The following is a 27,347-nucleotide window of genomic DNA, read 5'->3' on the forward strand; positions in this document are numbered from 1 at the left end:
CGTCAACAATGTTAAGGTTTCAAGTTTAGCTCTGTCTTTGACAAAGCTACAGCAACAAAACCTCGATCATAGATGAAGCATGGGTAGTGGAGCCTACTGCACTAAAAACATTTCATTGATTTCTGCATTTTTTTGGTAAAAAAATCAAATTTCTGGACTTAGAAAAAAACTCAACGTTAAGGTTTTGCGTTTAGCTATTACATCTTAGGCTGTTTCTGACAAAGTATAAATGCTAGAGCAACCAAACTTGGGTCATAGGTGTATCATGGGATGTATAGCTGAATGCATTACACTATTTACTAGCATTTCAACGATTTCTGTATTTTTGGGCTAAAAACCTCAAAAACCTGAAACTTTTGGACTTGTTATGATTTTGCATTAAGGTCCGTTTCCTTATGTACTATGTCAAATGCTTATTATATTGACAAAGCAGGACAGGCGACATAATTACACGTAAGTAATTCTTGTTGATTAAAATCTTCATCTTCATGTTGATTTCTCTCTTTTAAATATAACCAAATCAGAAATGGTGTACATTCATTCTTTATTCAGCACTGATGTTAGCACAAACAATAAACCATATCTTGTACTTGTAGAAGAATACAACAGAAGTTTTCTTTTTAATTGTCTGTACATATCGTAGATTAATTTGATCGTAATCCCCCAACCCCAATCTTATTTAAGTAACTAATTGTGATTTATAAAACATCATAATGCAGTGTTAATTCACACATACACACATTTTACCAGAATTTCTAATAGAGAAAGTCAAATGAAGTTAGGCCGTAAGGATACAAATCAAAGGCAATAATCATTTTTTTACCTTTATGATTTTGCATTTCTACATAAAGTATTTCAAGATTGACATGTATTGTTCCTTGTTAAATTTGCGCCTTTATTTAAGGACAAAAATTGCCACTTTCAATTTAGTTCACTGGACTTAAGAACGAATATGACAATAGATTATTCAGAGTTTTTATTTTAAACATTAGTGACTATAATATCCACAAATAAATTATGCTGTTCCTTGCACCAGTCCTCAGAGTTAATTTACTTCAGTCATCACTGTTCAAACATTTTTTTAAATTTAAGCCAATCAAATGAAAATGATTCAAACAGCTTGTTTGAGCCTTCCTTTCCACCAATTATCCCATGGAGCTTGTGGATTTTACAATTACAAGACCCACACAGTTAAAGTTACAAGTCAAGACGTCAACATTTCCTGGCTGAGCGAAGCATTTAAGTGACAAATCTTTTACATGACCTGGGTTTTTGGTAAGTGTCGAACCATACAAGTCAGTCCCAAACGAATGGACATTGATGTTAAAAGGAACTATGATAATGAACAGTTACTGTACCAGAATACAACCTCACAGGCTAAAATGTTACAGGAATCGTGCTGATGCAGACAATGCTGAATATATAACAGATGTGGTCCCAACTAAGTTTCTCACTGATGATGACTGGCACATGTATGAAGTTTTTAAGGATGTTTAGTGTTTGTGTTTACTAACTGGGTACTAACAGATGAGGTATTAAAAGCCAGAATGGAAGCCCACATATGCCAGCCTCGATATATACAATAGTGGTCATTTAGAATACCAACAGAAATAGTAATATGTACAATATCAGCAAAGCACTTCTTGAATGTGAACTTCACCATTTTAACATTACATAATCACATAGGTTTGTTCTTTCACTATACTATCACATTTCTTTGTTCCGACATTGATAACACCGATATAAAACTAAAGGGCACATCGAAGAAATGTTTAACACACCACATATTCACTTCTATACAGTATATACACTGTAATAATGACCGACAAATATCAACATTTTTTACAGGTTTTTTTCTGCTTGTTCTTCTGACATTGTTTCAGAATCTCTTCACCTCTTTTTCTTCTTGTCATGACGATCTCCACTCTCTTCGCGCTTCCGCTTGTTTGAGGAAGAGGAGGATGAAGATTTACTTGGAGATTTGTGGGAGGATGAAGATTTACTTGGAGATTTGTGGGATGATGAAGATTTACTGTGAGAGGAAGATTTTCCATGGGATGAAGATGATTTTCCATGGGATGAAGATGATTTTCCGTGGGATGAAGATGATTTTCCGTGGGATGAAGACTTGCTAGGCGATTTATGAGATGAAGGTTTGCTGGAGGACTTGTGTGAAGATTTACTAGTTGATTTGTGCGACAAGGACTTGCTGGGTGATCGATGGTGCGACTTATGATGGGACTTGTGGCTCCGTGGTTGTTCTACCATCATGTCACCTTCAGCATCCGCTAAAATATTAAAATGATTAAATTAAGTTCTCCTTCAAAACAGTTCAAGTAGTTATAATTATCAAATTTAGTTTTCCTTAAAAAACAACTGATGTAGTAAGGGCTATTCCATTAAAACATACCCCTCCCGAAAGGCACTTTTTTTTGGGGGGGGGACCACCCACAGAAGCGTTTTTTCCAAGGGAGGTATATGGCGTAGATGCATATTTCAGGGTTTTAGGACCAACCGTAGAAACAATTTATTTCCATCCATAGAAGCAATTTAAATCCATATTGATAATTATAGATACTACAATAAAAACATCATTTAGGCCAAATAAAAAATCTTGTGTTGCCTCAGAGACATAGAATTCTATGTCTCTGGTTGCCTCTAGATTTTTGTCCCCAACCTGTCCCTAAAGTTTTTATTGGCATTTTGTGATAAGCACTGTTAATGTCAGAACTTATGCTTTATATAAGCAAAGTAAAAATATTTTCAAAAATAAAAATAAATCCCTACCTACTTACCCTATTTTTTCTGAGTATAATAGCGGAAACACAAGTTTTTTGTTTTGTTTTGTTCCTACAGCAGGAGCGTAAAAATATTCTTCAGTATCCTAGCCTGGGGCTAGACGACACTAATAATCCACTAGCCTAAAATAAAATTCTGCTATCCCGACAAATACAAAATGGATCAAGCTGTCAACATAATCATACAATCTATATCTCATTCAGAGATGAATATGTTTTCCTTAAAAAACAAGAGTACAGCGGGGCGGAACAATATACGCCCGTCGAATGCCATATAGTGTTGATATACTTTCTTACATTGAAATAAGATCTACATCATTCTAAGAGTGGTTAGCTGACATGCTATAAAAAAAGGTAGGAGAAAATCTCTGGACAAAAAAACAAATACTGAAATAAACAACTTTTGCAAAAAACGTTGAATCAAAATTCTTTTAAGGGAGACACAACTTCATAACATGATTATAATGTATACCAAGTTTCAAAGAGATCCATTGAAAAATGTAGGAGGAGATTGCCGGACAAAAATCAACTACTTTTGTTAGTTATGACATCCTATAAAAGTCATTAGCCCTAGCTGAAAATCTGGTGGCGTCGGGCCAATACATTTTCAACGTTTCCCGACATTGAAATGGGGGAAAAAAAGATAAAACAAACACAATTTTACCAGATGAACTTAAGGTGCAACAATGTAATAGATTTTATTTAATTTCAATGACAATAATGGACCATAAACAGAAGTTATTTCCCCCAGAACAGCATATGGTACAGAAGCCTTTTTTTGCTCACACCAAACACGCACAGAAATTATTTATTTTGCCGTCCGTGGAGTACGGGTATGTTTTAAGTGAATAGCCCTAACCAGATATCAAAATTAATCACTGAATTTAATACTGAATACAGAGAACCTTTCGCCCATAAAGTTTTTGCCCGACGCCAATGAAATCCAATATCGCCTTTCACACTTGATTACTATGTTCATTATATCACTAATGTTCGTTGTAATGATAAATTCGCCAGCATTGTGGAGGGCAAACAAAGGTGAACATTTCCCTGTATACAGTAGGGAAATAAAACTGAATTTTATATCAAGCTTGAATCGTGGATACTGACTACTGTACTGTAATCAATAATACACATATTTAGTAAGAAGATGCTAAACAAAGGTGAACATTTCCCTGTATACCGTAGGTAAATAAAACTGAATTTTATATCAAGCTTGAATCTTGGATACTGACTACTGTACTGTAATCAATAATACACGTATTTAGTAAGAAGATGCTAAACAAAGGTGAACATTTCCCTGTATACCGTAGGTAAATAAAACTGAATTTTATATCAAGCTTGAATCGTGGATACTGACTACTGTACTGTAATCAATAATACACATATTTAGTGAGAAGACACCAAAATACTACAGCTGATCATGATGACCATTTATAAGACATATTTACCTCTGCGAGCTTCTTCCTCCAACTCATCCCAATCTTTACCGCTCTCTTCACTGGATCCAAGGTCGTCTTCTGCAAATATTTAATAATAAAAGATTAATGGATGAATTTTCAGCTTACCTTGCCAAAATTGCAAAGCAAGTTAATGCTGTGGTACATGGTCAGTTTGTCATGGCTTTATCTTTTAAAGTTGACAAATCCAGAAAGCCTGACAGAATTTTGACAATATTTTGTATGAATCATCCCTGTGCCATGAAGGTAAGGTTTTGTATAAATATTTTTTTTGTCTTATTTTTTTTTAGCAAGGATTCGCCTATTGAGCCCCTCTGCACTGCCCCATTGGACCACATCCTTTGCTTATACAGACAAGAGTCCCCTGGGTCGCTTTTGTTTATTACCATCGAAACGGTTGAACCGGTTTGACCAGAGTTGTTCGTTTATGAAATTAAGTCGGACCTAGTAATCTGATGCTACTTTCAGGCGAGCCTTGACAAAGCCTTGCAATGCCTGCATAAACATTTGCAGGTCCGCCAGGATTTACAACCAAAAACGTTACTTTTAAAAACAGGCAAACCGGTTGTTCCACATAAACAGAAAGGCCCCAGGATAAAGGATGCCTCAGACCAAAACAGGTTAAAATATCCATATTGAAGGAATAGGTTTCTAAAGACAGTAGGTGAAACATGCCCCAGACAATGACAACTTTGAAAAATGAACCACTTTTAGTAATACAACATATATACCTGAATCCTCTTCCTCCTCCTCTTCCTCGCCTTCCCAGTCACTCTCCTCCTCAGAGTAATCTTCGCTACTCTCCTCTCCAGCGCTATTCTCATCAGTAGGCGCATATACCTCATCTTCTTCATCATCGTCGTCATCATTTGCCTCAGCCTACAGTAAGAAATATCTCGTTTTTCTACAGGTCATTTTTATCCTGATTCTACTGTACCACATGTCAATGTCTCTTTGTTCAAGTTACATACATTATTTGCATTAAAATGAAATGAAGCTAAAAGCGTTTGGCAACACAGAATGAAAAATCTACACCTTAAAAAAGAAATCTATCAATTCTTCATCTGCGAGCAGAATTCTCCAATTTCCTAGTTTACACCTAACACTTAGAAAAATAAACAGCAGTCAAGGTCATATGATAAAAGGTCCCCTGGTGTTCGGGCTATATTTTGACCAAGGTCCGTCCCCTGATGGTTGGGCTATATTTTGACCAAGGTCCATCTCTTGATGTTCGGGCTATATTTTGACCAAGGTCCGTCCCCCGATGGTTGGGCTATATTTTGACCAAGGTCCGTCCCCCGATGGTTGGGCTATATTTTGACCAAGGTCCGTCCCCTGATGGTTGGGCTATATTTTGACCAAGGTCCATCTCTTGATGTTCGGGCTATATTTTGACCAAGGTCCGTCCCCCGATGGTTGGGCTATATTTTGACCAAGGTCCGTCCCCCGATGGTTGGGCTATATTTTGACCAAGGTCCGTCCCCTGATGGTTGGGCTATATTTTGACCAAGGTCCGTCCCTTGATGTTCGGGCTATATTTTGACCAAGGTCCATCTCTTGATGTTCGGGCCATATTTTGACCAAGGTCCGTCCCCCGATGGTTGGGCTATATTTTGACCAAGGTCCGTCCCCCGATGGTTGGGCTATATTTTGACCAAGGTCCGTTCCCTGATGGTTTGGCTATACTTTGACCACGGTCCGTCCCCTGATGGTTGGAATATATTTTGACCAAGGTCCGTCCCCTGATGGTCGGGCTTTATTTTGACCAAAATGCTCTCCAGTTTTTTTAGGGAAATGGATTAAATGATTCATTCTTATGACAGACCACAAAAAATACATACATCACTTTCAGGATCTAAGAAAGTCCAGCCACCACTATCAAAGAAACCTTCAGGATCATCCGTGATAGTTTTCATGATTTTGGACCAGTTCAAACTCTGAATTCCTTCCGTATACCGCACATCACAGGAGCTGAAAGCCAGAGAATCAAGTTTTAACATTTAATAAACTCTTTCTTTTCTAATCTTTATAATGCAATCTGTTTCAAATACTGTAAATCTTGTTTCTGAAGAAACAAATTCATAAAATATTTTCAAAATTTTACTGCTTCAAGAATATCAGTTTGATTCACGATGTCATGATAACTAACAAGTACATTTCCGCAACTTTGCCAAAGTGCCAAGCAACCTATCATATTTGATGTTTAAAATGCACCACAGCGGTCTATGTAAGGTTTAGAATAATAAGTGGTATCTTTACTTGAGCCATTCTTTGACGTTGTCCAACACGTTCATAGGTATCGAGTTGATCATGGCCACCTTACGACTGTAATCCTTAAACACGAACACCATGTCGAAGTTCTTGAGGTGGAACTGGACTCTTTCAAAATGGATACACTCCACTTCCTCTAGGGATATCACAAATGGTGGCTGTGGGTAAGAGAAGCCAGGTCAGTGTGTGTACATCCATAACATTTTTTTGTGATCTGATTACAAAAAATCATTTCTATAAACCCTTTCACCACTGTCGACCATAATGCACTCATACATATCAATGCATGGTAGAGTCTACTGAAGTTTCAAAGGGGTGAAAGGGTTAATCAATTATAATGTAACATGTCTTGCTTAATTTTGCATTCTGATACATAAATGACTACATGGTGACGACTGACAATGAAACGTAACCAAATACTTTTTTCTTGGAGTAAAAACAGAATGGTAATTCCACATCCTCAACTGTTTATCATGTGAATTTTCACCTCTTAACCCTTTCAACACTGTAGACCATAATGGACTCATCCATATCAATGGCAGAGTCTACTAAAGTTACATAAGGGTGAAAGGGTTAATACCATCACATGTCAAGTTCTCCCCCTGTCTTTGAATGAGCAGACTGTAACACAATGCATTACATTCAATGTAGCCAGGAATGCTCAAACAGGGTATGTAGATTAGGTCAACAGGATAAGTGACCCAGTGATAAATCTACATGCAAGTCCTTGGTCCTGTACCTATAGATTTTTTGAAAATACTGAAATTTAACATGGTAGGACCCCTATCTTTTAACCATATAGCGGAAAAAGACACATACAAAATATTTGTAGATTGATTACTGTAAGTCTTACCCATTCCACCAGGTTAACCACACAGCCACTGGTGGGCTGCAGCAGCACTGTGCTTCTGTAGGGGGCGCCATGGAAACCAAGCTCTCGGAATGGAGAATCAAATTCAATGTCCTGTTTCGTAATGCCCTCCACCTTCTCACAGAAGCCCTTGAAGGCCGACTTCAACTTTTGTCTCAACTCACGTTCAGCCTAATGAGAGAGAGAACAGCAAATGCATGTTAAACAGAACTGCACAAATACTGGATTTATTTCATGAAAATGGAAATGAACTAAAATGAACCTGCTTTTTACTGTTGGCAAATTTGTAATGTACTATTGTTAATTGTGAAACGTGCGGGAACTATTAAGGGTTAATTTACCGGCAGAGAAGTTATCTGTCTTGTTGATAAGAAGGTAGATATACCTGTTCTGCGTGTAGATCATCTCTGTCATGCATGTGCTGATGTTTGCCAAGATCTGTCGTGATCTCACCAACTTCAGTGTAGAACTGGACATCGACATGCTTCTTCTTACCAAACAGGATGGCATGCTACAGAAACCAACACACATGTATCATATAACATCGTTCAAGTAAGGAGTGACCAATGGCATCATACAAAACTGTTCAGTTTCTTTTAAAAAAATACCTGCTCCATACTGGAAGCACCTTATATTCAAGGCACCACAGGAGAAATATACTTTTAATTTATAATGTATGTAAATTTAGCCTTGGATACCAAACACGTCATCTAACACAGAGTTAAATTTACTTCGTCGTTAATATTTAACTGTAACTTTGAGCTCCATTGATGAGGATGTTATTTACCTTCAGATGGAAGTGAAGCAGAATAATCATTTCTCCATCACATGGCTGGAAAAATGCATTCTTTATGTTGTTATACAGAATGTCCACTTTGTCACCACGAACAGATGTGAATCTGAAACCTGGATTTTGAAAATGTATTTAAATCACAAGGTACCAAATATGGAAGAGATTTCATTCATAAGTTCTCCAAACCTTTTTAAAATCTTTCAAAATAGACTATATTTAAACTAAAAGTGTCAGTAGTGACAGTACATAGGTGACCTAGATATGCCAATTTTAAATTTCAAGTTCAGAAGTACTTTTACACGAAAGCAGAAATAATTCACTCAAACTGAGTCAAAGATGGTTTACACCTTTAATCTTGGTTTATTGATAAAGAAATGAGTTTCTTTAAAACATCCTAACATCACTGGCATATAAGTGCTTTCAATATCACAAACCTATACTTATTGAGGCAATGCACTTCATAATATCAAACCCAGACTTGCTACGTGTCTGCACCTCCTGGTACACAAACCCAGCCTCAGCCCGAGTGTTGGTACAATTAAACTTATATTTTTGGAGAGTGCCACCTAGGTTTGAGGCCTACATGGGGCAGTCGTTAGGTACTGGTTGAGGTCGGTGTTTTATTCCAGGAACTCTGGCTTATCTCCTCTACCAAAACCTGGCACATCCTTAAATGACCATAGCTGTTAATAGGACGTAAAATACAAACAAACCACCTAGCATCACAAAACTAGAATCACTATGAGTGGAACTTACCATTGGTGTGTGCCTCCAGTGTCCCAGAGATCCTTTTGGACACAATGTTTGGTCTGATGTAGAGGTCCTTCAGCTTGGGGTTTCCTCTGTTGGGGTTGATAACGAGGGTGTCTTGTTTTACAATGCCCTGAAATTATAAAGGCCATTTCATTTTGGACGGTAAGATCAATGCAGACCTGAGACGACAGTAGGTAGTAACTTTCACCAGTCTGTGAGACCAAGTCATCCTACCAAATAATACCATTTCTAGTAAGTTGTGCATTTAAATTAAATCATCTATAACATAAATTTAATATCTGTTGATTTTTAATTATCATCTGTCTATTGAACCTTAATTGTCGCCAATCCTTGTTCTGTCAAAATAAATGAACATTCTTTCAAGAACATGTAACACTGAGCAACAGTATAACAGAATTTCGGCACTGGAAGATTAAAACTGCTCAATAGGTGCTCCTAAATACAATCTGATACTTGTCTAGGGAAAATCCTGGAATTTGAGAGCAGTGGGCTATTTTCAGCATTTTTTTTAGTCAATATCAAAATTAAGAGGGGCCACTCTATGTAAAATTAAAAGAAAATCAAAACATTGATGGGTCAATGGCCCCCTCCAGGATTATCACTGCAATTTGTCTTGTGGTAGTTTCTGACTCACCTCTTTTTCTCTCTCCTCTGCTTCCCTTGTCTTGAACTTCTTCTGTACCTCCTTGATGAGGCGGAAGGCTGTATTAAGATTTGAGGATGGTGCAGAAATCTCCCCGGGTTCTTTGGTGTTAGAACTTCGGTAAGTGCTGAATAGTAAAGAGATATCTAATTGATACACCACAAAGTACAGTAATGGACAAATAACACCTGAATTTAAAGAACTAGTTTGAATATTACTGTTCCTAGTACAGTAGATTACTTATTATCCATGTGATGTTTTTGCATAAATTTAAGTACCAAAATAACAACTGCCTACATATAGCATCATTTTCACATGTGAAACATGTTTAATGTCCTGCAAACATGTTGTGAAATCAAGTGTCCTGCAAACATGTTGTGAAATCAAGTGTGCATGAATGGTAAGAAATTTACCAAAATGAATTTGCACCTTTAAAGCTAAAGGGATATTCCGTTAAAAACAAGAGTACCGCTGGACAGAACAATATACGCCCGTCGAATGCCATATAGTGTATATACTTTCTTACATTGAAATAAGATCTGCACCATTCAACGAGTGGTTAGCTGACATGCTATTAAAATGTAGGATAAAATCTCCGGATAAAAAAAAACAAATACTGAAATGAACAAAGGGCAATAACTTTTGCAAAAAATGTCGAATCACAATTCTTATCAAGGAAACACAACATTATATCATGATCATTATGTATACCAAGTTTCAAAGAGATCGGTCAAAAAATGTAGGAGGATATTGCCGGACAAAAATTCAAATACTGAAATGAACAAAGGGCAATAACTTTTGTAAAAATTGTGGAATCAAAATTCTTTTAAGAAAGACACAATTTCATATCATGATCATTATGTATACCAAGTTTCAAAGAGATCGGTCAAAAAATGTAGGAGGATATTGCCGGACAAAAATTCAAATACTGAAATGAACAAAGGGCAATAACTTTTGTAAATATTGTTGAATCAAAATTCTTTTGAGGGAGACACAACTTCATATCATGATCATTATGTATACCAATTTTCAAAGAGATCGGTTGAAAAATGTAGGAGGAGATTGCCGGACAAACAAAAGTTTACGCCGGCCGGACAACGCCATACCATAATACTCCTGTCAAATTTGACGGGCGTATAATAAACATTTTCATATCAGGAAAAGTCGTAGGAAAGTCAAATACACATCAAACAAAATTAACCTACATTTCCTTGAGAAAAGTAGCATCTGGTTGAGGATACAGGTTTCCGTCAGTTCTTCCAAGTGCTGACCCCGGATGGAAGAAGTTAATACGCAGGTAGGTGTAGTCACCCTCCACCGACTGACTGATGTTCTGTACAAACAGGGACATTACAATGACATTCTTCATAACACAGAATATTGATACCACTAATTGGCTTGGTGTGCTATAAGTTTCCAATTACAGAATACAGTAGGCAATTTTCATAAAGTGTTTATCAGACTTCTTCAGAAATCTGCAATATTACATGGCTGTAAAACACTCTGCTTAAAAGAACTACATAATAGGTAACATCAAATAACAAACTCAACACAGAGCGAAATAGCAGCGAAATGGCAGACTGTTTCAAGACCACAAAAATAACTATTGGTGAATAGACAACAAAGCTGCATAGTGATTTTATTGATGAATATTCTATGCTTAACTGGCTGCCATGTCATATTTTTTATTTTTGTAACTTATTAACAAATATGTGTAGATACTACTCCTCCTTTGAGGATTGTATTACTGCATTAGCTGCCGTAGTCCAGACCATATGTAATTGACAGCGCTTGGTTGTATTAACTCATTCACCCCTGAATGAAGACACATTTGAACTCTTCCAATTCAAAGGCTGAAATAGTTCATTATGAAATTTCAGGGGTGAATGAGTTAAAGTGGTACACGCTGAAGCAATAATCACCACTCTACTGAGAATCAAGATATGAGTTTAGATAATATAGTGGTTTAAGATTCTTAACATTAAAATACTTCACTTTCACAGGGTGTTGTGATAATTTACCTTCACAGTGGATATATGGAAAGGTGTCGGAATCCCGAAAATGGGCAGAATCACAGTCTCGTATTTCTTATCTGAAAACCAACATAACTGGAATGCAACTTAATTATGTCTCATTTCCTTTTTTCCCATCTCTAACTATTTTATCAACAAAAGAAAACAATCATAGATGCAGTTAACTGTACAACTACAATGGAAATCATAGGCAGTATGAATGCCAACTGTAGAAATGCATATTTGTTTTTTTATACATATAAGGCAAAAAAATATGTGAGTTTTCCATTACCCTACCGACCCTAGAATTTTGTGCCTGTCCGAAAGTTATTTGCCTAATACATTAGTTGGTTGTTACATATCATACCCCAGTTGACATTTATGCTCATCCATACTCACCGACAAACAGCTTTAGTTCTCGTAACTGTGACTCCTGCGGCATGTGTGAAGGATTCTTGTAAGAGGCATTGGACCTCCGAACCCTAAAATTACAAGAGGAAAGAAATAAAATAAAGTGTTAAAGATTTCCATACAGTATTTTGTTAAACTGTGCATCATTCTATAAAACTTGTCTACAGGCAAACCTGCTAAGTTAAACATGGATGTGCCAAAACCCCCTCCTTATTGAAACAGTTCATCAGGTGATTTTCAATTTTTAGGTGAAAACAGACATGTTCCCCATGAGTTTTTGATTTTGGGTTCATTCTAAAGATTTTTGATATTCTGTACTCCCAGGTTCTAAGTTATATAGGACAGTCTTTCAAAAAACAGGGTTTCAACCAATTGTTTTTCGGATAAAAACTCTTTACTTGTTACTTATAGGTAATAAAAACTCCTTACTTGCTACTTATAGGTAATAAAAACTCTTTACTTGTTACTTATAGGTAATAAAAACTCCTTACTTGTAACTTATAGGTAATAAAAACTCCTTACTTGTTACTTATAGGTAATAAAAACTCCTTACTTGTTACTCTTATAGGGAATAAAAACTCCTTACTTGTTACTTATAGGTAATAAAAACTCCTTACTTGTTACTTATAGGTAATAAAAACTCCTTACTTGTTACTTATAGGTAATAAAAACTCCTTACTTGTTACTTATAGGTAATAAAAACTCCTTACTTGTTACTTATAGGTAATAAAAACTCCTTACTTGTTACTTATAGGTAATAAAAACTCCTTACTTGTTACTTATAGGTAATAAAAACTCCTTACTTGTTACTTATAGGTAATAAAAACTCCTTACTTGTTACTTATAGGTAATAAAAACTCCTTACTTGTTACTTATAGGTAATAAAAACTCCTTACTTGTTACTTATAGGTAATAAAAACTCCTTACTTGTTACTTATAGGTAATAAAAACTCCTTACTTGTTACTTATAGGTAATAAAAACTCCTTACTTGTTACTTATAGGTAATAAAAACTCCTTACTTGTTACTTATAGGTAATAAAAACTCCTTACTTGTTACTTATAGGTAATAAAAACTCCTTACTTGTTACTTATAGGTAATAAAAACTCCTTACTTGTTACTTATAGGTAATAAAAACTCCTTACTTGTTACTTATAGGTAATAAAAACTCCTTACTTGTTACTTATAGGTAATAAAAACTCCTTACTTGTTACTTATAGGTAATAAAAACTCCTTACTTGTTACTTATAGGTAATAAAAACTCCTTACTTGTTACTTATAGGTAATAAAAACTCCTTACTTGTTACTTATAGGTAATAAAAACTCCTTACTTGTTACTTATAGGTAATAAAAACTCCTTACTTGTTACTTATAGGGAATAAAAACTCCTTACTTGTTACTTATAGGTAATAAAAACTCCTTACTTGTTACTTATAGGTAATAAAAACTCCTTACTTGTTACCTATAGGGAATAAAAACTCCTTACTTGTTACTTATAGGTAATAAAAACTCCTTACTTGTTACTTATAGGTAATAAAGACAAAGTGACAAAACTTATATTAATTTACTTTTTGTCCTCAGTGCCTCCTTTCATCCCCTTCAGTCTCTCCTTGGCTTCATCGTTCAGTCTCTCAGACAGCTCCTTCTGATGTTTTGCTCGTTTTTCCTCTGTTGTCATCTCGGTCTAAATGAACCACAAGCATTTTTGTACCAACATTACTTTAGCTGTGTGATCTATTCTATTTTTGTTATTCTGCATAGCACTGCTACTTAACAGGGTCAAATGTTCTTTTGCTTTAATGTAAATCTCAAGTTCAGTTTCCATATCACATGTTTTTGGGTGTTTATAATGAAAATGAAATTGCTGTGGAATGTGATACACAGAAGCTAAATCAGCACAAAAGGAGCACAAAACGAGCTATTCAGTCAGTGTCTCTAATGTACATGAATTGTGTCTCCAATCTCTTTGTTGCTGTACTGTATTCCAGTATTTGACCTTTCATACAGCCTTCATGTAAGAAGCATATCTTATAATTCAATCTACTCTTGTCCCCATCCCAGCTACTCATCCTGGTCCTACCCCCGAGTACAGCAATATGTCCCTGTTTTAACTCCCCAGGACAGCAGTACTTTGTCCCCACCCCCCGTGCTTCATCCTGGTCCTACTTTCCAGTTGTCCCTACCCCAGTGACTCACCCTGGTCCTACCTCCTAGGCCAGCATTCCTTTGTCCCTACCCCAGTGACTCACCCTGGTCCTACTTCCAAGGACAGCATTCCTTTGTCCCTACCCCAGTGATTCACCCTGGTCCTACTTCCCAGGCCAGCATTCCTTTGGCCCTACCCCAGTGACTCACCCTGGTCCTACTTCCCAGGACAGCATTCCTTTGGCCCTACCCCAGTGACTCACCCTGGCCCTACTTCCAAGGCCAGCATTCCTTTTGTCTCTACCACAGTGACTCACCCTGGACCTACCTCCCAAAACAGCATTCCTTTGGCCCTACCCCAGTGACTCACCCTGGTCCTACTTCCCAAAACAGCATTCCTTTGGCCCTAACCCAGTGACTCACCCTGGTCCTACTTCCCATGACAGCATTCCTTTGTCCTCGCCCTAGGAGTGCTTCTTGTTCTGGCTCCTCTTCTTCTTCCTCTTCCTCCTCCTCTTCATCTTTTAGAAAAATTCCTACATGTTTAATTTTCTTCTTCATTGTTGTCAGCAAAGAACATGGTGATCCCTGTACAGAAAAGACAGTTTTGAACTAACATATCCATTATACACTACAAATGTTGCTAATTGTTTTGCGAATAATTCCAAAATTGAATTTTCAAGTTTCAATATTTTGCATATTTCTATTGAAGTAAGATTTTTCACATCAATTTCAATTGGGTCCAGACTTCATGGAATAATGAAATGCTACTCCATGACAGTGAAAAATTAAGAAAATCAAATATACTATGTACTGATAACCATTGTTTTGCATCTAATTTGAACTCTTTATGGATTAAGAAAATAAAATGATTTAGATGATAATAACATACTTTATTTTTCCAACTTTCTTCAGAAGTACAGTTTCCATTAAAAACAACATACATTATCACAGTATACTCAAAACGGTGGCCCTAAATATCTCGGTCAAATTCCTGATGAAAAGATTATCATTAGATTCAATTACAACAGAACACAGTGTAGTCATGATAAAACAGTACTACCTACTTGATGATAGTTTAATTGTAAGGATAACTTTGTTTAGTTGTACCTCATTAACCATGACAGTGTCACCCAGGAACACAGCGTACACCTCACTTGATTTGTCTTTGGCGCCCTTGTTCTTCAGGTCAGAAAACCCAACGTTGATGTTGAATACCATCCCTGTTAGAATGAAAATATCTCGGCTATCAGCGACTCGGCATTATGGTTGTCTGTTACAACAGTGAAAACACTTGCCTATTTATATGCATCAGACATACTAAGTGATACTGACAATAATTCATGGTAACATCGGACAGTTTGGTTTATTTGTGTTTTACATCCTATTAACAGCGATGGTCATTTAAGGAAATGCCAGGTTTTGGTGGTGGAGGAAAGCTGGAGTTCCCCAGAGAAAAACCTGGCGACTGCCTGACAACCCAGTAGTACAGAAGTATATATATCAAACATCTGTGATTTTCTACGAAATTGTGTTAAATAAATGCATTGACCAAATCTCCATTTTTCAGGGGTAGGTATGCAGACTACAGAGAAATGTAAAATGGAATACAGATTTATGTGTGCAGTTTAACTACCATCAGTGTTTTTTCTTCCTAAATTTTACCACAGCGTGTTCCTACATGATTTAGGAAAATAAAGCATTACTTTCATGAAAATTGGAAAGTTATTCATTATCTTTTGGAAAATAAAACAATTTCATAATAGGGAAAGCAAACTGTTGTCGACTAAAAAACTGGGCAAAAAAAAACAACTGACGATTAAGCATAAAGATATGCTGGCAGGCTTTTTCACTTGTAAGCATTTATTTTTGATCACTGTCTCACCTTTCTTAGCTTTGATGTTCGTTTTCCCAGAGATAAGAAGTGAGCCTTCCCTGAACTCGATTCCCATGGCGAACCCGACATTCTTGGTCATCTTGTCAAGTAACTCTGATCGCTCCTTCTTAACATAGCTCACAGCATGCTCATACACTTCACTAAGTCGGACACCTGCAAAAAACATATTTCAACTAGATATTTGTTTTGGCGAACACAAGTCAACCTTTATCTCATGGTTAAAAATTACAGCCTAGACAAGATGCTATTAGCAGCAACAGAAGAACCCGCACACAATCTTTCTTATGAAGGAGAGACATAATTACGCTATGTTGGCAAGATACATTGTGTGATGAAATTGTGACATCATGATCATAGGTGAGGACATAGCTTTTACATAATCATACTAACAATTACAGGACATCCCATATTATGTCCTAGACAATGATATACTGTTAACCATTGTTATCTGCCATTGGCTAAAGCACTTTTAATTTCATTAGTCTGTTACAACACAGTATAAATGAGATCCATCCAAAGAGTATTCAATTTGTGTGAAACATTGTAAAACGTCCTGGTAAAGTCTTCCCCGTTAAGTGAAACTAGCCAACATTGGTTCTCTTGTATATTTAATTGCAAGTTAGAGCAAGATATGATCGGTCAATTTATGGCATACTGTCAGAATACTCAGTGCACTTAACCCTTTCACCCCCATGTAACTTTAGAAGATTCTACCATGCATTGATCTGGATGAGTCCATTATGATCTACAGTGGTGAAAGGGTTAACAACTTGATAACCCCCCCCCAAAATAGATCTCTAAACTTTTGTCACCCAGGTCTGTCAGATATAAAGAAGATTGACCATCATCTTACCGTCCTGAAGTTTGTTAAGAATTTCGTCTTCCACCAGTGTCAGGAACTCATAGTTCTTCTGCATGGGCTCTGTAGGATCCACAAACAGAGTGCGGACAATGTTGGAACAGTAGGACTTGTACCTCACTCCCATAGCACAGATAATGGTCCCAAAGTGGAGCACGCTGTCATCACTAAACATACAAACAAGTGGGTAGGACATCAGGAGAGCTCGATACGGTAACAAATATGTTACAACTCTTACAATTGTATAACCAATACATATTTGATTCTCTAAGTTTCTCTATGTTTTAAATAAGAATATTTGATGAAAAGTATAAGGAGATTGCTGCATATTTCAGTCAATAGCTCTAACCTCTCAGCAGCCGATGGTATTAAAGGATGTACCTTCCAAATGGTACTGAATTTTAAATAAGAATAATTGATGAAAAGAATAAGGAGTTTGCTGCATATTACAGTCAATAGCTCTAAACTCTCATCAGCCGATGGTATTAAAGGATGTACCTTCCAAATGGTACTGAACCCGATGTAGTACCTATCTGATGGCACTGAACCTGAGGTAGTACCTATCTGATGGCACTGAACCTGAGGTAGTACCTATCTAATGGCACTAAACCTGAGGTAGTACCTATCTGATGGTACTGAACCTGAGGTAGTACCTATCTGATGGTACTGTACCTGAGGGAGTACCTATCTAGTGGTACTGAACTTGAGGGAGTACCTATCTAATGGGGTACTGAACTTGAGGAAGTACCTATCTAATGGTACTGAACCCGAGGGAGTACCTATCTTGTGGTATTGAACCTGAGGAAGTACATATCTCATGGGGTACTAAACTTGAGGTAGTACCTATCTAGTGGAACTGAACCTTAAGGGAGTACCTATCTAGTGGTACTGAACCTGAGGGAGTACCTATCTAATGGTACTGAACCCGACGTAGTACCTATCTGACTGAACCCGATGTAGTACCTAGCTGATGTTACTGAACCTGAGGTAGTACCTATCTAATGGTACTGAACCTGAGGTAGTACCTATCTGATGGCACTGAACCTGAGGTAGTACCTATCTAATGGCACTAAACCTTAGGTAGTACCTATCTGATGGTACTGAACCTGAGGTAGTACCTATCAACTAGTTGTACTGAACCTGAGGTAGTACCTAGCTGATGTTGCTGAACCTGAGGTAGTACCTATCTAATGATGTAGAACGTAGGGCTGTACCTACCTGGTGGTACTAAACTTTAGGCTGTACTTGCCAGCACTCTGTATGATCGCGGGGTAACACATGTCCAGTTGTGACGTGTCCACACCTGTCACATATTTCTTGTTTTGAAGGGCCAACTCCACCCCATCAGCTAGCTTGGAGTGCTTCACTTTCTGTCAGGGAGATAAAATCATTTTTAGCTCAAATGTGCAACACTGACCAAAGTTTCTGATAGAAAGGAGACAAATGTATATAGTAAGAGATAACAATACTATCTAGTAAAGACCCAATAAAAGTTTTATAAGTTTTTCCTTGTCTTTGGGACAACGTTGTTCATAATGATTAAAAGACTACTAATCATAAAGATATGTGCAATATTTGACCATCACTGAGCACATTACAGTAATCAGTAAACCATGGCAAATGACCGGATGTTCAGACCAGGAAAGGATAAGGGGCACTTGTTTGGTCAAGTATCTACAGAAGGTAAAAGTTTAGGGTCATCTGGTTATTTTAAAATAAATTCATTGATTGTTTTGTCTATTTCTTTTGATAAGTCTATATTTGCCTCTCATCAATTTATTTGTACATTTAATGCACACAAAATGAAACCTTTAATGATGCAACACTGACTTTTAACATCCTTGAACTATAGACTGTAGGTGTTGATTCTAAAAAAATTATCTTCCTTCCGAAAAGCAAAAAGTGAAATTAAATTCCTTTAGAAAAATAGGAAACATAAAGGGGCGATACAATACTGAATTGTCTAAATATGGTACTTCGTGATATTTTTCTGCTCTACATCTGCTATTTGTTGGACTATGTGGGCCACAATAATCCTGTCCTCACCTTCTCTGCATCAATAATCTCCATGATCTGATCCCTCAGATACTTGGAGAAGATATCACATGTGACAGTGCAGGCTCGCTGAATGACCTTCACCTCCGACTCTTCTTTTGAAGCCATCACATATGCCATAGTAGAGCTGACGTCAACCTGAAGGAACACCATAACCAGAGTTACAGTGTTGGAAATTGATTGCAAGGAGAGTATGATAAATTGTTGTTTGTTCTATATAACCAGTCAATGATCACCCAACCTGATACCGGGCGGTACTGGGTACAGATAAAATTAATTCAACAGGTAGGTTAATGATATTGAACACACAGAGTTAAGTCTAATGATCATACATACTTTCTCAAAGCCCTCTCCCTTCAGAGCTGCTCGCCATGAGCTCATGAAATCTCCTGGAAATTTGTCCTTTGAATATTCTCCAACAGTTTTACCCTAAAAGTAGTTTATACAAACAGTTAAGGCAACAGTAAGAACATACATTCAAGAAATTGCCCCAATAAAAAAGAACAAATAAATTCATTATACATTATAGCTTACAAGATTTGATACAGATTTATTTCAACAGTGTTATTAATATTATTTAATGCTTAATGGCCCATCATTACAGGATAGGTCATTAGGGCCAACAAATGGTCGACAAAAACAAATGCAAAATAAAATCATCAAACAAATTTAAGGGTAAAAGACAAAAGTAACTCATTCAGACTAAACACATAAGGTTCAAGACTTGTCATTACCTTTTTACTCCCTTTTATAGCAGACACCAGCTTCTGAAAGTTGGCCTTGTCTTTGTCGCCCTGTAAACAAACACAGGCAAAGGAAGAATATACTTTATAGAAACAAAGCTTCAGGAGTTGCTACTCTTCTATTTACGTTATCTTCTTTAACTGAAGTAAGTTTAATTTATCAATGCACAGATAAGGATTTTTTTTTTTGTACATTTCAGAGGTGACATCAACGAACCTCAGGTCAAAACCATTAACAGAATTTACAGCTTTCTTACTATGAAACAAATCCAAACTCTTTAAATGGAGATAAAAGTCTAAGTAAGGTAGCATATATTTATCCTTAACTTTATCATTAAAAAAAATATGTGTGAACTAATTTAGAGCAGTGAGGTATATCCTAGTTTGGAAGTACAAATTCATAATTAGAGTACTAAGGTCCAGGCAAAGGACCTGTTACAGGAACAAAAGAATTTTGCCCACAAAGCAATTTAACCATTACTGGGTTATATTTGTAGCTCCCTAAGACACGACCCATGAGATATTTTTAAAAAATTAAAAAGGTCCCCAGGGCCTGTGCTATGAACTATTTAGTGCCGCCTTCCAAAGGTGTACGACAGGGTTCACTTTTTTGTCCAAAAAACTATCAAAACAATGTTTTACGCTATCAAATAATATTATATTATTTAAAGTAGGATCTGCTGCAAATTATGAACTCAAATATGTAACAAAAAAATGCATAATAAAAAAGTTATAAAATCTTAAACTCTAAAAATGTTGGTATTTTCATACACTTTTTTGCTACATCCATTGTTTTACGGAAGTAAAACACCAATTTCCGGTTCTTGTACACCAAAAATCTTTTAATATTATTTGGTGCATTATGTTGAGATACGATAGTGTAAATTTCAGCAAAGTTGAAAGCCGGTAAATTTGTCATATAAATGTCAAATTGTAGCAACGTCTATTTCCAAATAAAATCCAACAACCTTATGACCTATAGTCATGTTTGATAATTTAACAATATGTCGCACCAATTTATTATCGCAACTGATCAAATGTTCATCAATAAGATCTGCTGCTCATGATGAGCCCAACTATAAAGCTAGATGTTGCAAAATAAAAAAGTTATGCAGTCTCACACACATAAAAGTTTAGTATGTTATGTACATTTTTAGTTGTTTCGCATCTTTACAGAAGTGATAGACATATTTTCGGTATGTGTACACCAACATACTTTGGATATTATTTGGCACATTATGTTGACCGACGATAGTAGAAATTTCGAAAAAATCAGTGTCCGGTAAATATGTCATCTTAAGGATAATATGTTGTATGACCAATATCAAAATAAATCGTCAATAACTACAGGTCAATGCGATTTTGGCTTGTGGTATATATCAGCTGAAGCTGGCACCTGGCTATATCACAGAACATCAGGCAGATGGGGGTGATTGTGAGATATGGGTGTACCAACATGCTGATGACCTTCTCCGAGGCCAAATACACCCTCGCCACAGGTCGCAGGCAAAATACAATATCTGGATAGAGTTTGACCTACACGCATCAGAAGATCCTGTCAAAGCATACTACTGTGTGTGTCCTGCAGGAAAGAGAACATCGGGTATGTGTACTCATGTCGCATCAATACTGTATTATCTATGATACTATGCACATTTAACAGATGCTAAACCGCTCCAGCCTTCAGCTCGCAAATTCAGAGACTGCATATTATGAATGCATTCAAAAAAGAAACATTATTCAATTATAGCCTTTGGCTGAGGTCGATACCTGGATTTATCAACCCGAGAAAAGATATATTAACCGAGGACGCATTCCGAGGTCAATATATCTTTTCTCGGGTCGATAAATCCAGGTATTAACCGAAGTTAAAAGCTTCAATTGTTTTATTATTTTACAAAACAGTAATCTAAGCAATCTGAAAAAAAAACAAAAAAACTTCGGAAGTGGGATGGTGCATTGTTTGGAGACACGTCATAATTCTATTTTTAGAAACACCCAGTCCTTCAACAAAAATCATGTGCTCCAAGTCAATATCAGTTTTTATCAGTCGACACTTGATGCACTTCTGGCCAATTACTTGTCGGGAATAATATGAAAAAATAATGAGACCTAAGATTGAACTGAGAAAGGAGAAATTCAGAATAAAAATTTGAATGATCAATTTTGACTTTGTGTTGTCAAATTAAAAAAAAACCACTGTAAATACAACAATCCATGAATTGGAAACTATAACTCTCCTAAAAAGAAACAATGTGATGGGTTCAACATATTATACTGGTACACCAATTGTTCTGACAAATTGCCTAACTTTTGCTGTATTCCCCCCTTTAACTACCTAGTTTAGTTAAACAGTCATACGTATACTCTACTATAAACCATATCATCCACCTTGATAGTATATTGGAATGATTTTGGGTTAATTATGAAGTTCTTGCATTGACCTGTAGTTATTGAAGATTTATTTTGAAATTGGTCATACAACATATTATCCTTAAGATGACACATTTACCGCATACCGATTTTTTCGAAATTTCTACTAGCGTCAGTCAACATAATGTGCCAAATAATATCCAAAGTATGTTGGTGTACAAAAAACGGAAATATGTCTATCACTTCCATAAAGATGCGAAACAACTAAAAATGTACATAACATACTAAACTTTTATGTGTGTGAGACTGCATAACTTTTTTATTTTGCAACATCTAGCTTTATAGTTGGGCTCATCATGAGCAGCAGACCTTATTGATGAAAATTTGATCAGTTGCGATAATAAATTGGTGCGACATATTGTTAAATTATCAAACATGACTATAGGTCATAAGGTTGTTGGATTTTATTGGAAATAGACGTTGCTACAATTTGACATTTATATGACAAATTTACCGGTTCTCAAATTTCCTGAAATTTTCACTATCATATCACAACATAATGCACCAAATAATATTAAAAGATTTTTGGTGTACAAGAACCGGAAATTGGTGTTTTACTTCCGTAAAACAATTGATGTAGCAAAAAAGTGTATGAAAATACCAACATTTTTAGAGTTTAAGATTTTATAACTTTTTTATTATGCAATTTTTTGTTAAATATTTGAGTTCATAATTTGCAGCAGATCCTACTTTAAATAATATAATATTATTTGATAGCGTAAAACATTGTTTTGATAGTTTTTTGGACAATAAAGTGAACCCTGTCGTACACCTTTGGAAGGCGGCACTAAATAGTTCATAGCACAGGCCCTGGGGACCTTTTTAATTTTTTAAAAATATCTCATGGGTCGTGTCTTAGGGAGCTACAAATATAAACCAGTAATGGTTAAATTGCTTTGTGGGCAAAATTCTTTTGTTCCTGTAACAGGTCCTTTAAAATTGTGTTACGGTAACAAAATATATAACTTCAAAGTAACTTTTGAAAAATGTCAACAGCCTGGACATAAATTTACCAGCACCAGGCATCAAACAGGCTAGTGAAACTGCACACCCTTGTCCTAGATATCAGAAACTTTCCTGAATATCTCCTTGCTAGATAAATCATCTTTTAAAGAAGCAATTAAATATTTAATTAAACTCACCTTATCTCTAACAAGAAGGTTCATGGATGGAACACCATTATCATTTTCCTTGGAGGAGTCAACCTGTTTCAGAAATTCTATTTTCTTTTTACTGGCAAGGATGTTGATGGATTTTTCACACAACACAATGATGGTGTCAGTCAGTTCATACCCAAACAACCAGGTCTGAAATATAAGATACACATCAGCCAATTTAAAATCATTCAAGGAAGTAAAACAATAAAGTTCGTTTAATTTATTTTTGTTTTGTTTTTTGTCTTATTAACAGCTATGAGCATTTAAGGATGCACCAGGCACTGGTGGTGGTGGAGGCCTAGGAAAGCCGGTGTCTCCAGAGAAAAACCACTGAACCACGCAAGTACCTATAGCATCTGCCCCACATAAGCCTCGAACTCCTGACCAAGTGGTGCAGGGTCAGTGATGGTCGACAGTCAAAAGCCTTAACCACTATATGCCACCACATGGCCCCACATAAAAAAATAACAGTGAAATACTGTTTTTTTATATATATATAATTTAGATAGATCAGTGTGAGAAATGTGACATCACTTCAGTTCTAGTCCAGAGGGTCTGCTGATTGTACCTGTTTTAATTTCCTATTATTACCTGTATCCTATATAGAATGGTGTGAGCTATCCTAACTTACCTGCATGGCTGTAGATTTAGAGTACACCACTTCCTCATCAACTCCTACAGCAGCCACCAAAGCATCCATCTGGGCCATGGGTTCTCCACCCGATGCTTTCTATAAACATCTCACATAAATTAATCAGTTAATCTTTAAATATTATACATTTTCACAAGTAAAATGACTTTGAGAAATTTTGTAAGAAATATATACTCAATGATGTTAAGCTAGCAGGAGCTATGCAATTCATTATTTAAGGTACTAGCTTGTAAGCATACTACGAAATGTTTACAAATCAAACCCATATTTTCAGAGTAAAAATTTAAAATTTGAATAATTTTGCTAGTCCTACTATCTGATCTACTAGCCATAGGTATTTCGACTGGTGGAATTGTACAATCATGGTTGGGAGAATTCAAACTGGAGAAATTCAGATATATAGATTTTGATGGCATTGTAGTGCAATTTCGTTGTCAAAATTTCACCATAAACCATTACAATTTTTAAACTTCGAATAAACTGCTTACAAAATTGTATTTCCTTTTTTTCTTACCTGACCGATACTGGTTGTTTATAAAACTGGTTTACTTTCTTTCGCATATTTAAAAACAAAAACGTATCTGAAATTAATTTCTTGTATTTCTTTTTTTCTATCAAAAAAGCCATTTGTAGTTGTTATTTCTTATATTGCAATCAATATGTTATAATGAGGATTGGCTTTGATTGGAAACAACAACACATTCTTCATTTGATACTTTGAAGAACATTTTCACTTATTTTCTTCAGAACACTATTAATCAGCGTTATCCTCAGGCTGTTTAAGCGCAATGGTACCGTTACGCATGAATTTTGAGCCGCTACGCATCATCATTTTACCGTTTAATATGCATGCATTTATCCCTACACATTAACTGACAACTTCTCACAAATCATGACATGGTCCATATAAACTTTTGACCTGAACATTTAAAGACTTTTCAAGGGGTTTTCAAGACAAATTTTAAAAATTCAAGGGCTCATTTATATTGCAAAATAAACATTTACTTTACTATTTTCAGTTTTCTTCTTTTTGCAAGAAAACAACAAATTTACTGCTTTAAAGAATCAACTTATTTTGACAAGGTGTCCTCGATCCTGCTTTTCCCTCAACCTTTTTCTCATGCAGTTTGACTGTGTTACTACGTAGTGTAAGCTTTCCTTTCCTTTTCACATGTTTTTTACTTTTCATATGTGATGTAAGGGCGTGTTCCCACATCTTGCCCAGATCAATAATTTTGTTACATTTCATTAGACCAGCTTTTTATTGTTCTCTACGGTTGACACCCTGATCAACGAACTCTGCCCTGCGAGTAGATTTACCTGTGGGGATGTGAACTACGTATAGGTGTGAAACGTGAACAATAGACCACAATTAGCAGCGTGTAATGCGTATAATTATAATTAATGATGTCTGTTAGTTAGCAAGGCTTCAATCTGCGTTTTGATTTTCATCAGGTGACTAACAAAATAAGACAAACACAGAAGTTCAGCCTAGCTCACTACACATGGTGGCCATGTTGTTTTGATAACCTGAATAATCTTACGTAATCTGTGATGCAATGGCTTTTGAAACACGGATGGGAAGCGTTTATCATTTTTTTTTTTACGTCCTATTAACAGCTATGGTCATTTAAGGACGTGCCAGGTTTTTGGCGCCAAAAAATGGTACATGGCTATCTATTCTAAGACTACATCATTGTTATAACTGATTTGTTGACACATTTATTTATTTATTTACAAGTATTTTTGCAAAAAAGTGATCCGTTTTGGGTACTAATACGATTTGGGTACTGCCTCCTTAGCCATATTTGCCAGTGCTCAAGTACCTACCGTATAAACTCACTACTGAATAATAGATAAGTAAATGTGAACTGTCAACATTGTTTAGTGATACGTGCTGCCTCTGGGTATCGAACCAGCGACCCTGAGTTTTCTAGTCAGAAGTTCTGATACGGAGCGTAGGAGAAATGCTAGCAAATGTAAATGGAGTAGCTATAGAGCGACCGTTGTTACCATGATGAATTGTATAACGACCAGTCCGTTATTAGCGGTTCAGGGTTGTTTCGCCCTAAAACAAAACTTTTAGGGCGAAACATAGTTTGGTATTTTTCTTTCGATTTTAGTAGTTATAAGTTTTCTTAGTCTTCCAATTAATTAAAAGAAATTTTATAAAAAGAAATTTGTTTGTTGTTGTTTTCAAACGGCAGCTGTGAAAAGCTGACTCCGTACTCACAGTTGCGTATTTTTCTACACGAAATATATCTAACAACAATATAGAAAGTTATCAATAAGTTTAGGTGATATATTTAAATATTGATTATTATATTAGCGTATATATGTTTCTTTTTTTAGCGCGAACGGGATTTAGGCCGAAACAACCCTTAGCGCGAAACAACCCGTTACCGTTATTAGCCACACTGGGATTTTTTCACATAACAGTTGACCGCTTTACGTTTGATTGGTGACAAATGGGCTGTATATGTATTTTCATTTAATCAATTAACTGACACTCCGCTAAAATCAACAAATGACGATAGGACATTGTTTACAATGAGCTCACGTGCGTAAATTGCATAAAAAATGTCATCTCCTTTCGGCTCTCCCTCAGGCAGATTTACACACGATTACATTTGACATACAATTACTTACATTCCATGCGGCATAAAACCTCCCCATTCGTCTATAGAAAGCATCTTTATCGGCGTGAAGATTCGCCATGACTGTGTTTCATGCACAGTCAGCGAACTTGAGGACCCTTATTTTACTGCAATGGCGGGAGATTAGCAACGTTCTTTTTACTTTCTGAAACGGAACTCGGAAAAATAATTCCGGAAAAATACTATTAAGGTGTCTGACACCGCTTAATTTTTTTCTCTGTTTTTTTTTTTTTTTTTTTTTTTTTTTTTTTTTACATATGTACACATAGGAATCCAAAGCATAACATCAAATAAAATACATTGAATTTACATAGAGAACCATTCGGCAACCATACTTCCATGACAGTAAAATATTTTAAATATTTTTTTGTAAGAACGTTTTTATATCACGGATTCCTTTATTGTAATTGGACAGCTATAGAGGCATTGAAAGATTCAAATGTGGAGGAAATCGTTGTAGGTATCGATTGAAAAGGTTTTGGAATAACAGCAAATTACACGTATCAATGAAGAGCAGAAGACATTAAGGCTTGGGGCATCGTAGAAATTAGTAACCAACATATACGATCGTCAATCAATGTTGACATTGCCTTCTAATATTACAAAGACACGAGAGCTAGCGTTATACTATCATTCTTTATGGCGGAAATAGTAGATACAAACGTAAATGGACACTATGTGATAACACGAACAGAGGAAATATAACTGTATCATGCA

General features: G+C 36.1%; 1 protein-coding gene across 1 annotated transcript; it reads right to left on the bottom strand.

The window, feature by feature from the left end:
• Window positions 1-527: 527 nt before the first annotated feature.
• On the bottom strand, window positions 528-26,766 carry LOC110446865 (FACT complex subunit SPT16-like). Its single transcript, XM_021492208.1, has 25 exons — window positions 26,623-26,766; window positions 23,953-24,051; window positions 23,307-23,471; window positions 19,723-19,782; window positions 19,325-19,417; window positions 18,980-19,126; window positions 18,152-18,303; window positions 16,928-17,100; window positions 16,063-16,227; window positions 15,288-15,400; window positions 14,601-14,765; window positions 13,601-13,716; window positions 12,022-12,104; window positions 11,632-11,702; window positions 10,816-10,943; window positions 9,602-9,737; window positions 8,950-9,076; window positions 8,188-8,306; window positions 7,786-7,911; window positions 7,383-7,571; window positions 6,518-6,687; window positions 6,100-6,229; window positions 4,990-5,137; window positions 4,250-4,318; window positions 528-2,288 (listed from the first exon to the last, which is right to left on the bottom strand). The coding sequence occupies exons 1-25, from the start codon at window positions 26,689-26,691 to the stop codon at window positions 1,891-1,893; spliced, it is 3,411 nt and encodes a 1,136-aa protein (XP_021347883.1). The 5' UTR covers window positions 26,692-26,766; the 3' UTR covers window positions 528-1,890.
• Between the last annotated feature and the right edge of the window lie 581 nt (window positions 26,767-27,347).

Source organism: Mizuhopecten yessoensis, unplaced genomic scaffold (assembly GCF_002113885.1).
Source record: "Mizuhopecten yessoensis strain PY_sf001 unplaced genomic scaffold, ASM211388v2 scaffold371, whole genome shotgun sequence".
Classification (NCBI taxonomy): domain Eukaryota; kingdom Metazoa; phylum Mollusca; class Bivalvia; order Pectinida; family Pectinidae; genus Mizuhopecten; species Mizuhopecten yessoensis.